This window comes from Gopherus flavomarginatus, chromosome 1 (genome assembly GCF_025201925.1).
Source record: "Gopherus flavomarginatus isolate rGopFla2 chromosome 1, rGopFla2.mat.asm, whole genome shotgun sequence".
NCBI lineage: Eukaryota > Metazoa > Chordata > Testudines > Testudinidae > Gopherus > Gopherus flavomarginatus.
Genome location: NC_066617.1, coordinates 207,360,970 through 207,373,691, shown reverse-complemented (window position 1 = coordinate 207,373,691; position 12,722 = coordinate 207,360,970). Strand labels below are relative to the sequence as shown.

General features: G+C 41.2%; 1 protein-coding gene across 2 annotated transcripts in view; it reads left to right on the top strand.

Annotated features, from left to right (window-relative positions):
- The window catches only part of DSCAM (DS cell adhesion molecule), a 680,512-nt gene extending 673,402 nt beyond the window's left edge, over window positions 1–7,110 (top strand). For both annotated transcript variants that reach the window (XM_050933241.1, XM_050933240.1), the window contains exon 33: window positions 6,224–7,110. In XM_050933241.1, coding sequence (XP_050789198.1) covers window positions 6,224–6,564 — 341 coding nt within the window. In that variant the 3' untranslated portion in view covers window positions 6,565–7,110. The remainder of the gene's footprint in view (window positions 1–6,223) is intronic.
- The last annotated feature ends 5,612 nt before the right edge of the window (window positions 7,111–12,722 follow it).

The window sequence follows — 12,722 nt, the reverse complement described above, 5'->3', positions numbered from 1 at the left end:
TGTTTTTCAGTCAGAAATATTAGTTCTAACAAATCAAAGACTTTTTTCATGCCGTGATATGGCTCCAGTCCTAGCAAGGGGGGTAAGCGAGATGTTAGATTCTTGAAAGTTTTCTTTTTCAACACTTTTAATCATCTGTTTATCTTAGAAGTTGCAGGAAATGATGCTTCTTTCTTGTTACAAAAGCTACTGCTTCATTACAATATGCAAATGTGGACATCACACAACATAGCTAGTGTTCAGGGTAAATCCAAGATAAGATGACACACTGTGTTAGTGGAAGTGTTAGTGGAAGTGACCTCGAGAGGTCATCTATTCCAGTCCCCTGCACTCATGGCAGGACTAAGTATTATCTAGACCATCCCTGACAGGTGTTTGTCCAACCTGCTCTTAAAAATCCCCAATGATGGAGATTCCACCACCTCCCTAGGCAATTTATTCCAGTACTTAACCACTCTGACAGTTAGGAAGATTTTCCTAATGTCCAACTTAAACAGCTCTTGCTGCAATTTAAGCCCATTGCTTCTTGTCCTGTCCTCAGAGGTTAAGAAAAACGATTTTTCTCCCTCCTCTTTGTAACAACCTTTTATGTACTTGAAAACTGTTATCATGTCCCCTCTCAGTCTTCTGCTCTCCAGACTAAACACACCCAGTTTTTTCAATTTTCCCTCATAGGTCATGTTTTCTAGACCTTTAATCATTTTTGTTGCTCTTCTCTGGACTTTCTCCAATTTGTCCACATCTTTCCTGAAATGTGGCACTCAGAACTGGATGCAATACTCCAGTTGAGGCCGAATCAGCACAGAGAAGAGCGAAAGAATTACTTTTCATGTCTTGCCTACAATTCTCCTGCTAATACATCCCAGAATGATGTTTGCTTTTTTTGCAACAGTGTTACACTGTTAACTCATACTTAGCTTGTGATCCACTATGACCCCCAGATCCCTTTCCATAGTACTCCTTCCTAGGCAGTCATTTCTTATTATGTATGTGTGCAACTGATTGTTCCTTCCTAAGTGGAGTACTTTGCATTTGTCCATATTGCATTTCATCCTATTTACTTCAGACCTTTTCTCCAGTTTTTCTAGATCATTTTGAATCATAATCCTGTCCTCCAAAGCACTTGCAACCCCTCCCCCCTTGGTATCATCTGCAAACTTTATGAGTGTACTCTCTATGCCATTATTTAAATCATTGATGAAGATATTGAACAGAACCAGACCCATAACCAATCCCTGTGCGACCCCGCTCGTTATGCCCTTCCATCATGACTGTGAACCTCTGATAACTACTCTCTAGGAACAATTTTTCACCAGTTATGCACCCACCTTATAGTAGCGCCATCTAGGTTGTATCTAGTGCACTTCTTAGTTTGTGATGTATTAATACAATCCTGTTAAAATTGTGCACCCCTTCATATGCAAATTACTATAAAAATTACTGCATATTGTTTGTAAAGATTAAAGACTCTCTAAGCAGAAGTGGATTCAGGGAAACCTTCTTCTTTCATATAGTACAGAAAGCTCTCAAATTTGTGTGTGTGTATATATATATATATAGTCTTTTATCCAGCATCTTGAAAGTAAAACTTCAGCTATATGAAGTTAAACACTTTTCTTTTTTACAATCCATGTTTAATCCACTAGTCTCAGGAAGCAGCAAAGTGATAAGTGATTGAAATGCAAACTTAATATGAGAGTAGGGCCTGCCAATAATCCAAGATCTGGCTTTCACTCTGAGTTTGTTACGGTTACATAAAGTATATTGTGGAACATATAGTGCAAGCTGCAATGGATATAAGTGGCCAGTTTATATGGCATATTTAAGGCATGACCAGTTCCATGCTATTCTTAATGAAGTGATACAGCTGTATCATCTTCCACTGTGGGTAGTAGGAGTTAAGTGCACTAAAATCATTGCTATGATGAGAGTGATCTCCAGGGAAAAAGCTGTTTTTGCAAAAATTGTTTTGGTGATTCAGTACAGTAGGTGGCGCTTGTTCCCTGAAGCATATGGAACCAATGTTCCAACATGGTGTTAAAGGGCTCTGTCCTGCTGAGTGTATCATTGTTCAGATGCAACATAAAACCCAGGTCCTGATGGCTAATAACCTAACCTCAAAATATTTGCAAGCATAAATGTGTGAATCCCACAGGCCTGTACAGGAAATTACATACCATCTACCATAATTCTTTCTCTCATTTCAGTTGCATACACTGTCGTTCACTTCCTGTCCTTACCAGCTGAGTAGTGCAGCTGTGTACTGATGCACTTCACCCTTGTGGTGACTGCAGTAGTGCAGTAGTTAAAGTGACTCGTGTATATGTAAACTACTCTGGAATGAGGTATCAGAGAAGTGTAAAGTAGTAATTATTAGGCCCTTGACAATTTGCCTTTCATCTTCTAAGTGGTAACCATATAATTACTGGCACACACTGTTTTTCCTGTTCTTGTATAAATGATGCTGCAGTATGTCAGCTGAATCCTGAGATGCGCACTACATCCTACTATGTGGGTGTTAAATACTGTGTACTGTTGTCATGGTATAATTCCCCACTCTGAACCTTAGTGTCCAAAAGATGGGGTACCAGCATGAATTCCTCGAAGCTTAATTACCAGCTTAGTACTTGTAGCGCTGCCACCAACCAGGAATTCCTGTGTCTGGTACACTCTGGTCCCCCCAAAACCTTGCCCGGGGACCCCCAAGACCCAGTTCCTCTGGATCTTAACACAAGGAAAGTAAACCCTTTCCCTCACCATTGCCTCTCCCCAGGCTTTCCCTCTCTGGGTTACCCTGGAAGATCACTGTGATTCAAATTCCTTGAATCTAAAAACAGAGAGGAAAATTCACCTTCCCCCTTCCTTCTCTCTCCCCCTCCCAGACTCACCCTGAGAGAGAAAGTAATCCTAACATAGAGAGAAAATTAACCTTTCTCTCCCCCTTCCCTCCTTTTTCCCCACCAATTCCCTGGTGAATCCAGACCCAGTCCCCTGGGGTCTCACCAGAATGAAAAAAACAATCAGGTTTTTAAACAACAAAAGCTTTTAATTAAAGAAAGAAAAAAACAGTAAAAATTATCTTTGTAAATTTAAAATGGAATATGTTACAGAGTCTTTCAGCTATAGACACTGGGAACACCCTCCCAGCCTAAGTATACAAGTACAAATTAAAATCCTTTCAGCAAAATACAAATTTGAACTCCTCCCAGCCAAATACACATTTGCAAATAAAGAAAACAAACATAAGCCTAACTCACTTTATCTACCTAGTACTTACTATTCTGGACATATAAGAGACTGTATCAGAGAGATTGGAGAGAAACCTGATTGCACGTCTGGTCACTCTCAGAACCCAGAGAGAACAACAACCAACACTAACAGCACACAAAAAACTTCCCTCCCTCAAGATTTGAAAGTATCCTGTCCCCTGACTGGTCCTCTGGTCAGGTGACAGCCAGGCTCACTAATCTTGTTAACCCTTTACAGGCAAAAGAGACATGAAGTACTTTTATTCTATTAACTCTTAACTATCCGTTTATGACAACTGTAGATCTGTATTAGAAATGTAACTAGAATAAAACATATAGTGCCAAACAGTGCCTGCAGGAGATCCACAGGAATAAACTGTGATTCTGTCCAAATATAACTTCTCAGCAATTTTTCTGTCTGTGACTTTAAATCATGAATAGATTAGAAGCTAGAATAGAAGCTATTTTTAGATAACAATAACATTGACTTTACTTTTAGGACAAGGTAAAGAATCTGTTTTATTTTAAAGTATTGGACAACTTTCAGTCTGATTAGTCAAAAATACCACCCACCTGCATCAATTGACCGGGCCAGCAGTGAAAGGGGGACAGTCCCAGTAGCAGGGGAGGGAGGAACTTGCCAAGGCACAATATGTAGCTCCTCCCATTGGAGTCTTTGGCACCCATTGGCCAGCTCAAGGAGCGGGGTGCTTATTGGCCAGCATTCCCCACCTCCCAGAATTTAGTCCAGTGCAGGGGCCATGTAGAGCCTTATTCGGCTCTATTCCAGCAGCCCACCCTATCCACCCGAACTAGGAATGTGAACCCAGCCTGACAGATGCTTCAGGGCTAGCCAATTACCTGTTTAGGGGGTCAGGAAGGAATTTTTTCTCCCATGTGCCATTTGGCAGAAGACCAGTGAGATTTTTGCCTTTCTTGCAGCACTTTCAAGCCATCATGGGTTAAGTAGGATCATGCTTACTACCTAAATGAGGTACTTGGATGTAGTTGTTTATCCATTTCAACTTGTGGCCGGTTTCCAATGTGGGTAAAAGAATAAAATGAACAGTTCCCAGAGGTAAAAGACCTGTGATTTTGGTGATGGGCCTTGGGCTCATGTGATAGGTTGAGACCTTGTGGCTTTTGCAGGGTGCGGTCCCCGCCCTGCAGCACCCTCTATCCCCTTCACAGAGGGAAGGTGCTAGGACTGAGAGAAAGAGCTGAGTCTTGGGGGGTAGACTGAGGAAAGCCACCTCATGTTATGGGTCATATGGTAAGGAGTCCTGGAACCAACTAAATGTCTGAGATAGGAGAACAAGGATGATTGGCAAGTAGCGCCCCTCCCTTGTGTTAAAGTTTAATAAAAGTTGCAGCCTGTTGCTTAATTCCATGCATGTGTTCTCATTTTGCCACTGTGTCCTCATCAAACTCTCTCTGCAACATGGTATCAAGAAGTCCTCTGCTGTTTATGATACTAATATAGACCAGCCTGCATTTCTGCCATTTCCAGCAGTTCAGGTGTATGTACTATTATTTGTGCTAGAAAGGACTTTTACTTAAAACATTTGGCATGCATTCATTTTATAAATACGGGTGTAATTTTACATATAACCCTGAAGGGAATTCTATCCATTTACAGGAGTACTTTGACATGTGAAAATGCTGTTCTCCAATTTATCTAAATCATGGGATGCTGGAAGCAGTTGCTGTTGCATTGTAATAGAAAGCTATAAGCTTCTGAGAATTTTCATCCCCTTTTAGGGTATGTCTGCACAGCAGTTAGATACCTGTGGCTGACCCGCATCAGCTGATTCAGGCTCATGGGGCTTGGACTAGGAAGCTATTTAATTACAGTGTAGACATTAAGGCTTGGGCTGGAGCCCAGACTCTGGAACCTAGTGAGGTACAGTGTAGAGATCTTCAGTTATGTGACTGTGGATGGGAGTGGAGGCCTAAAAAAGCTTAATTGTCATTATTGTGCTATACTAAGCACCCAGATCTGAAGGTATTTCCCACCATCATCACCCATGGATACATCTTCAATATCAAAGCTTTTTGGAAGGAGACATGCTTTAAATTTGCTTCTTTTTTCTGGTCTCCTTGAATTTTTGCAAGTGAGTCTATGAAAGAATAAGACAATATTAGATTAAATTAAACTGGTTTGTGTAGCAGGGCTAGCAGATGGGCAGATGCATGCATAAGAACAAGGATACCCTACATCTTTTCCCCACGTGGTGCACAGTGACCACAGAGCAGCTCCAAAGAGGCTATTCCAATTCAACAGTGGGAGTGGGTTCCCTAGCTCTGTACGAAGCACCTTGCCTGCAAAAAATGATGGGAGGAAGTGTGCAATCATAAATCCTCTAGCCTCGTCAGTGTAGCATTATTAGCTACAACTATAAATGCTCAAAAGTCAGGAGATGGAAAAAGTGAGGGTTCATAGTAATGTTAACTGAACAGTGTTAATTGTTCATGTGTTGTATTTTGTATCCCTGTGTTGCTTTTTTAATGTGTACGCTAATAAGTGAATGTGTGTGTAGTTAAATGGCTACCATCAGGAAAGGAAGACGCATGCTGCAGTGTGTTGGCCACTAACCTTGGTAATCTGGAGATCCAGATTCAATACCCTACTCTACCACAGATTTAGTCTCTGTGCCTCAGTTCCCCATCTGTACAACAGGGATGATAGAACTTCTCTACCACTCAGATGGTGTTGTGTTGGGGACCAGAGATGGATGTCATAAGACATACAGGCTGTGCAAAGTCCTTCAGTTTTTTTTCATACAAAATAAAATACATTTTGACCAGCTTCGTTGCCTTTGAGTTATGAACATTCTGACTGGGTCAGGGAAACCTTGTTTTGAAATCAGATTAAATGGCTGCCTAAATGCTTGAGTCTATATCAGCCAAATAGGCAGTTTTGCTGAATTGCATGAAGACAACTAAGAGGTGTCTTTTCATATTTTTCTTCACAGGTGACCTCATGCATTTGCCACCGTATCTTAGAATGGACTTTTTGTTGAACCGAGGAGTTTCAGGCACTAGCAGAGACCTGGGTTTGGGCCAAGCCTGCTTGGAACCTCAGAAAAGCCGAACCTTGAAGCGTCCCACAGTTCTGGAGCCGATACCTATGGAAACATCCTCCACGAGAGAAGTACAGTCATGGCAACCTGGTGCCGTGGCAACATTACCTCAGCGAGAAGGGGCTGAGCTAGGACAGGCAGCTAAAATGAGCAGCTCCCAAGAATCCCTGCTGGACTCCCGGGGCCACTTGAAAGGAAACAATCCCTACGCAAAATCTTACACCCTGGTATAACAAAGAGAGCATGGCTGGACAGTGGCTGTAAATACTTACAATTAAAAAAACCAATCAAAGCTACCTTTTTTATTGAATTCCAATATTTATAATTAAAGAAGATTGCCAAAATATTTGAAAAAAATGCAAACTACAGACAGTGCAAAGACTCTCCTGCTTTTTTTCTGTCTGAGCGTGAGCTTCATCTGACTGGACATCTGAATTTTTGGGTAAAAGAAGTCCAGTTTTCTGATCTTCACAAGCTTTTGTGTTTTTACTGATTTTCTACAAAGTGCATGGGGACTAAATAAAACATTTTAACTGGAAGTTCCATCACACAAGATTAAAAAGAAGGAAAACAAATCACCCTATTTGTGACTTTAACAGGGAGATTGATCTGGGAAATCAAGAAGTCTTTTGTCATGTTCGCACACTTTTTTTTAAATTAGAAAATGGGTCCTTGATCGATCTTTTTGTTTTGTTGTTAATTAGGATGAGTGCTGTCAGTGGAGTGTAGGGGGGATCAATTTGCTTTTGGTTTTTCTTTTCTTTTTTTTTAAATAATTTAATGAGACACTCTTTGCATTTTGTCTATGCGAAATAAAAGGATCTTCTGCCTTTATTTGTGATCTTTTCTTGCATTACTTTCTGCTGTGTTTCATTTTCTTTATGTCCAGTAACTATTTCAGCACTTCTCCCTGTATACTTTACACAGGCAAAACCTTCATTGACTTTGATGTTTGAATGTTTTTATAAAAGAGATGACCTAGTTCAAACAGAAATGAATTCAGGGAAGTCCTATGGCCTGTGCCTTAGAATCCCTTCTGGCCTTAGATTCTATGAATCTTTGATTTAGAATGGAGTTTGGCCTATGTAAGGAGAGCAGGCACATGCCTTTAAAATTCATTGGGGTTTGCTCAGACAGAGATCCCTTGCTAATGGGGTAAAGGGCAAGACTGTTGCAAAGGAGTGAGGTGCTTGGAACAAAACCAGCATTGGACCTTCTGTGTGCTCTTTAGACCTGATCCAAAACCTATTTAAGTCTATGGGAGTCTTTCTATTGACTTTCAATCAGGCCCTTCATTAGCATTTTGAAAATGTAACAAGAAGTGTTTTGGGGTTACTTTGCTCCAAGGGTAAATCTTTAGTCCTTTATATAGGTATCATTTCCATTGGCTTCACTGTTATGTTGTCTGCTTCAGGACTGAATAGTCAAGCTTCACCCTATGACAGGACAAGGTGGGTCTTTCCAGCCATCCAGAAAATTCTTTGTACGCATTACTTCCTAAGCAAATATAAGAAATGTGCTTTCTATCAACCTGTCTTTTCTTTTTAGGAAGACAAAAACCTCTTTTTACCAAGGACTTCCCCACTCATGGATCTTCATTGCATCTTTTGCTTACATGAAATATTGTTTATTTTGCAGAAAATAGAAAGTATTAAACTAATACAGTTTGTGGGTTTAACACAACCAAAAAAATAACCTTAGTAATCTTTAAGCTCCTATTTCTGTGTTCTAGTCTTTCTCTCTTTGATGGAATCTCCATAACAATGGGGTAGCATACTGTATGTCTTATTATTTTATTATTTATTTGTAAAGCCCCTGAGCATAGTATTTGATCACATGCTATTGAAGTCAATGGGACTCAGACATGTGCTTACATGCTTCATTATGTCAGGGCCTAAACACTAATGATGTGGTTGGTACTGCAGAAGGGACAAAATGAAGATGGTCAAAGGCCTTTTCAGCTGGCAGGCTAACAGAGAAATAGAGGGTGACAACTAGGCCATGTTTATGTCACAGAGGTCATGGAAGTCACCGAATCCCTGACTTCCTCAATCCCTCTCAGACAGAAGGACCTACTACCGAATTGCCTCCGAAGAACGAAGTGGCGGCGGTAGAGCTGCCACCAATCAAGGCTTTAATTTTTTTTTTCGCCGCTTGGGGTGGCAAAAACACTGGAGCTGGCCCTGCTGACTAAATTTTTTTTTTCAATTTTTCACATGAAATTTCACTTAGAAGTTGCCTATGAAAAATGAAAACATTTTTAGTGTAAACTTGTCACTTGAATTTTTTTCATTTTGGTTCAAATAGAAATTGCCATTTTGTTTGGGTTTTTAATAATCAACATTTTCATCTTCTGAAAATCAAATGAAAAATGCTAGCACGCACTGCAGTGCTTTGCTGGATCAGAAACAGAGTACTCAGCACTGCACAAAACTGGGTCCTTTCTGCTCTGTGATCCTTATGCACTTTTTCCTTTATTATTAAGAGAACATGTGAATGACCCAGGGAAGGAACCTGGGCTCGAAATTATTGCAACAGACTTAGAAATGCCTGATTGAAATTGCTTTCTTGTGGTGCATGTAGTAACTGTGAATAGTTGACAGTGCCCTGGGTTGAGGGCAAAATCTCTATTGTAGCTTTTATTATTTTAACCCCACAAAATAGAAATGGAGCAGCCACCCCAATTAAACTAAGTGTAGATCATGTAGAAAAATGTCTAACGTTCTTATAGGTTTCACAAAAATAACAAGCTATGGGAGGACCCAGGATCCAGGTAAAGAGGATCCAGGCTGCGTGGAGGTTTCCCCTTTCCTACAGTGGCATTGGCATGTCAACTATCTCCAACATATGCCCTTTATATATCTACATAGGGAGAGATGGCCAGGAGGACACACACTGCAACCTGTGGTAACTCTATTAAAAGCTAATGTAACCTGAGTCTGCATGAACTCTTGTATGGAGCCCACTCCTTATTGCAAAACATTTATAATGAGGCGGGGAGAGTTGTAGAAGTAGTTGTGTGGGAGCTAAGCCTAAATAGTGGATCTTGGCGCTAGAGACCCAGGGTCTAAGTAATGGGGCAGGCAATCCCTGAGCTCTGTGTAGACATAGGCCCTCCGTTGGATTCCCCACACTCAGTGTGGAGATTGACAGCTTCTGGGGGGATAAAGCCTACTATATATTCTACAGCATTGGGAGTGGGATGGAGGTGAAACCCCATCCACCAGATAAAACAAACTGTAGGAAACTAAATAAGGACAACCTCAGTGAGGAGTCTTCCTCCACTGCCACCTGCCCCCAAACCTCTTTGCACAGATTTTTCTGCAGGAGATGGTGATTCCGTTGCAACTCCTATTTGTCTATCTCAGACCTCCTCCAATGATCCACCCCAGCCATGCTTGGAATAATCTCCTGTTTTCTGTCTACCAACCACCCATTCTCTGTCTTTTCCATTGATCCACTGAGAGGAAGAAAGGTGGTCCAGTGGTTAGGGCACTAGCTGAAGACCTGAATTCCAACCTCTGCTTTGCTACAGCCTATCCGTGTGACCTTGGGCAAGTCACGTTGTCTCTGTTCCCTAGCTGAAATATGGGGATAATAGTACTTACCTATCTCGCAGGAGTGTTGCAAAGATAAAATACATTAGAGGGTGAGATGCTCAGATACTACAGAAATGGAGGCCATAGACATACGCAATGGATTGTTATTATTTGTATTATTGTAGCATCTAAGGACCCCATTGTGCTTGGTGCTGTACAGACACATAACAAAAGACAGTCCCTGCACCCAAAGATTATAAGACAAGATATAACAGCTAGGTACAGACAGACCAACGGGGTAGTACAAGGAAAACAATGAGATGATATTGATCTGCACAGTAGGCTGTGGTCTCAGCACACCGGCAACCTAGCTGTTGTCAAGTTTTTTGTAGGCTTCATGGCAAAGGAGAGTTTTAAGGATGGTTCTGAAGGAGGCTAAGGAATTAGCTTTGCAGCTGTTTACAGGGAGTGCTCCCAAGCATGAGGGATGGCACAGAAGAAAGCACAAAGGTGCTTGTTTGGAAATGTAACAAGTGAGCCACGGAAGCTGACTTCACAAGCTGACCGGAAGTGGGAGCTGATATTTCAATAGTGATTGAGAGATGATAGGTAAAAAGCAGATAGACAATGAAGGGCCATGAAAGTGAGGACAAACGTCTTGTGTTTGATGGGATACAGAAGATGGAGAGAGAAGGATGACCTGGTCGGTGTCAGGTGAGGAAAAGGATCTTTGCAGCAGTTTTTGGAATGGATATGAGGGTGGCATAGCCTTAGTATATTTACCAAGGCCAGATTCAAGGATGATACAATAAGCAAGATGTGTGATAGTGAGAGCCTGGCTGAGTATTCAAGCAACATGGATGAATAGGAGACACCACATCTCAGAGACGGTACACAGAAAGAAGCTGCACAGTTTAGACATAGCTTGGATGTGAGGAGTTAGAGAGAGCTACAAATTGAAGATAACACCCATGTTACAGGCCTGAGTGACAGGCAGGATGGTGGTGTTGGCCATAGTGCTCAAAAAACAAGGTAGCAGGGAGAGTTTTCGGGGGAGGATTAAGAGCTCTGTTTTAACCATGCTGAGCTTCAGCTGAAGGCTAGACATCAACAAGGGGATGTCAGAGACATAAATTGAGATATACGACAGGTCTGTGTATCTAGATATTATCTCATCACACCCTTTTTTACTTACATTTTGTCTCTTGTTTTGTTTGTGGTAAATTGTGGGCTCCTTGTTGCAGGGACCATGTCTCATTCTGTGTCTTTTAAAGGGCCATCTTCGTTTACACTAACTGGCAGTCTCTGCAGAAAAGCCAAAGATTCCATGGACTTGGAGATTGAGAGTCAAGGATGTGGAGGTCTGTGTGGAAATTTGTACAACGGTTGACCATGCTTTAAATGATTTTGGATTAACGCAGAATATATAAGAACATAAGAATGGCCAAACTGAGTCAGACCAAAGGTCCATCTAGCCCAGTATCCTGTCTTCCGACAGTGGCCAATGCCAGGTATCTCAGAGGGAATGAACAAGTGATGCCAATGCCAATGCCAGGTATCTCAGAGGGAATGAACAAGCAATGATCAAGTGATCCATCCCGTCACCCATTCCCAGCTTCTGGCAAACAGAGACTAGGGACACCACCCTGGCCCATCCTAATAGCCATTGGTGGACCTATCCACCATGAACTTATTAGTTCTTTTTTGAATCACGTTGTAGTCTTGGCCTTCACAACATCCTCTGGCAAAGAGTTCCACAACATCCTCTGACTGTGTGTTGTGTGAAAAAATACTTCCTTTTGCCTGTTTTAAACCTGCTACCTATTAATTGCATTTGGTGCCCCCTAGTTCTTGTGTTATGAAAAGGAGTAAATAACACTTCCTTATTTACGTTCTCCACAGCAGTCATAATTTTACAGACCTCTATCATATTTCCCCTTAGTCATCTCTTTTCCAAGCTGTAAAGTCCCAGTCTTATTAATCTCGCCTCATATGGAAGCTGTTCCATACCCCTAATCATTTTTGTTGCCCTTTTCTGAACTGTTTCCAATTCCAATATATCTTTATTGAGACGGGGGGACCACATCTGCAAGCAGTATTCAAGATGTGGGCATACCATGGATTTATAGAAAGGCAATATGATTATTTATTATCTCTCCCTTTCTTAATGATTCACAGCGTTCTGTTCACTTTTTTGACTGCTGTTGCACATTGAGTTGTTTGACTCCAAGACTTCTTTCTTAAATGGTAACAGCTAATTGAGACCCCATCATTTTGTATGTATAGCTGGGATTATGTTTTCCAATGTGCTTTACTTTGCATTTATCAACATTGAACATTTGTTGCCCGGTCACCCCGTTTTGTGAGATCCCTTTGTAACTCTTCGCAGTCTGTTTTAGACTTAACTATCTTGAGTAGTTTTGTATCAGCTGCAAATTTTGCCACTTCACTCTTTACCCCTTTTTCAGATCAGTTATTAATTTATTCCTACCCTTTGTTTCCCATGTTTTCACCAGTTACCAATCCATGAGAGGATCTTCCCTGTTATCCCATGACAGCTTACTTTCCTTTAGAGTCTTCGGTGAGGGACCTTGCCAAAGGCTTTCTGAAAATCTAAGTACACTATATCCACTGGGTCCCCCTTGTCCACATGCTTGTTGACCCCCTCAAAGAATTCTGGTTTCCAGGGTTATCAAGCCAACATCTTTCACCAGGATGAATGTGTGTATGTGTGTTTTTTATTTTTATATAGACAATGCAAACAACACACAGGTGAGTATGAATGTGCTGAATCCAACCAATTCCTCCAACATATCATAATGATGAGAACATCTGTGCTGAAGCGCTTTATG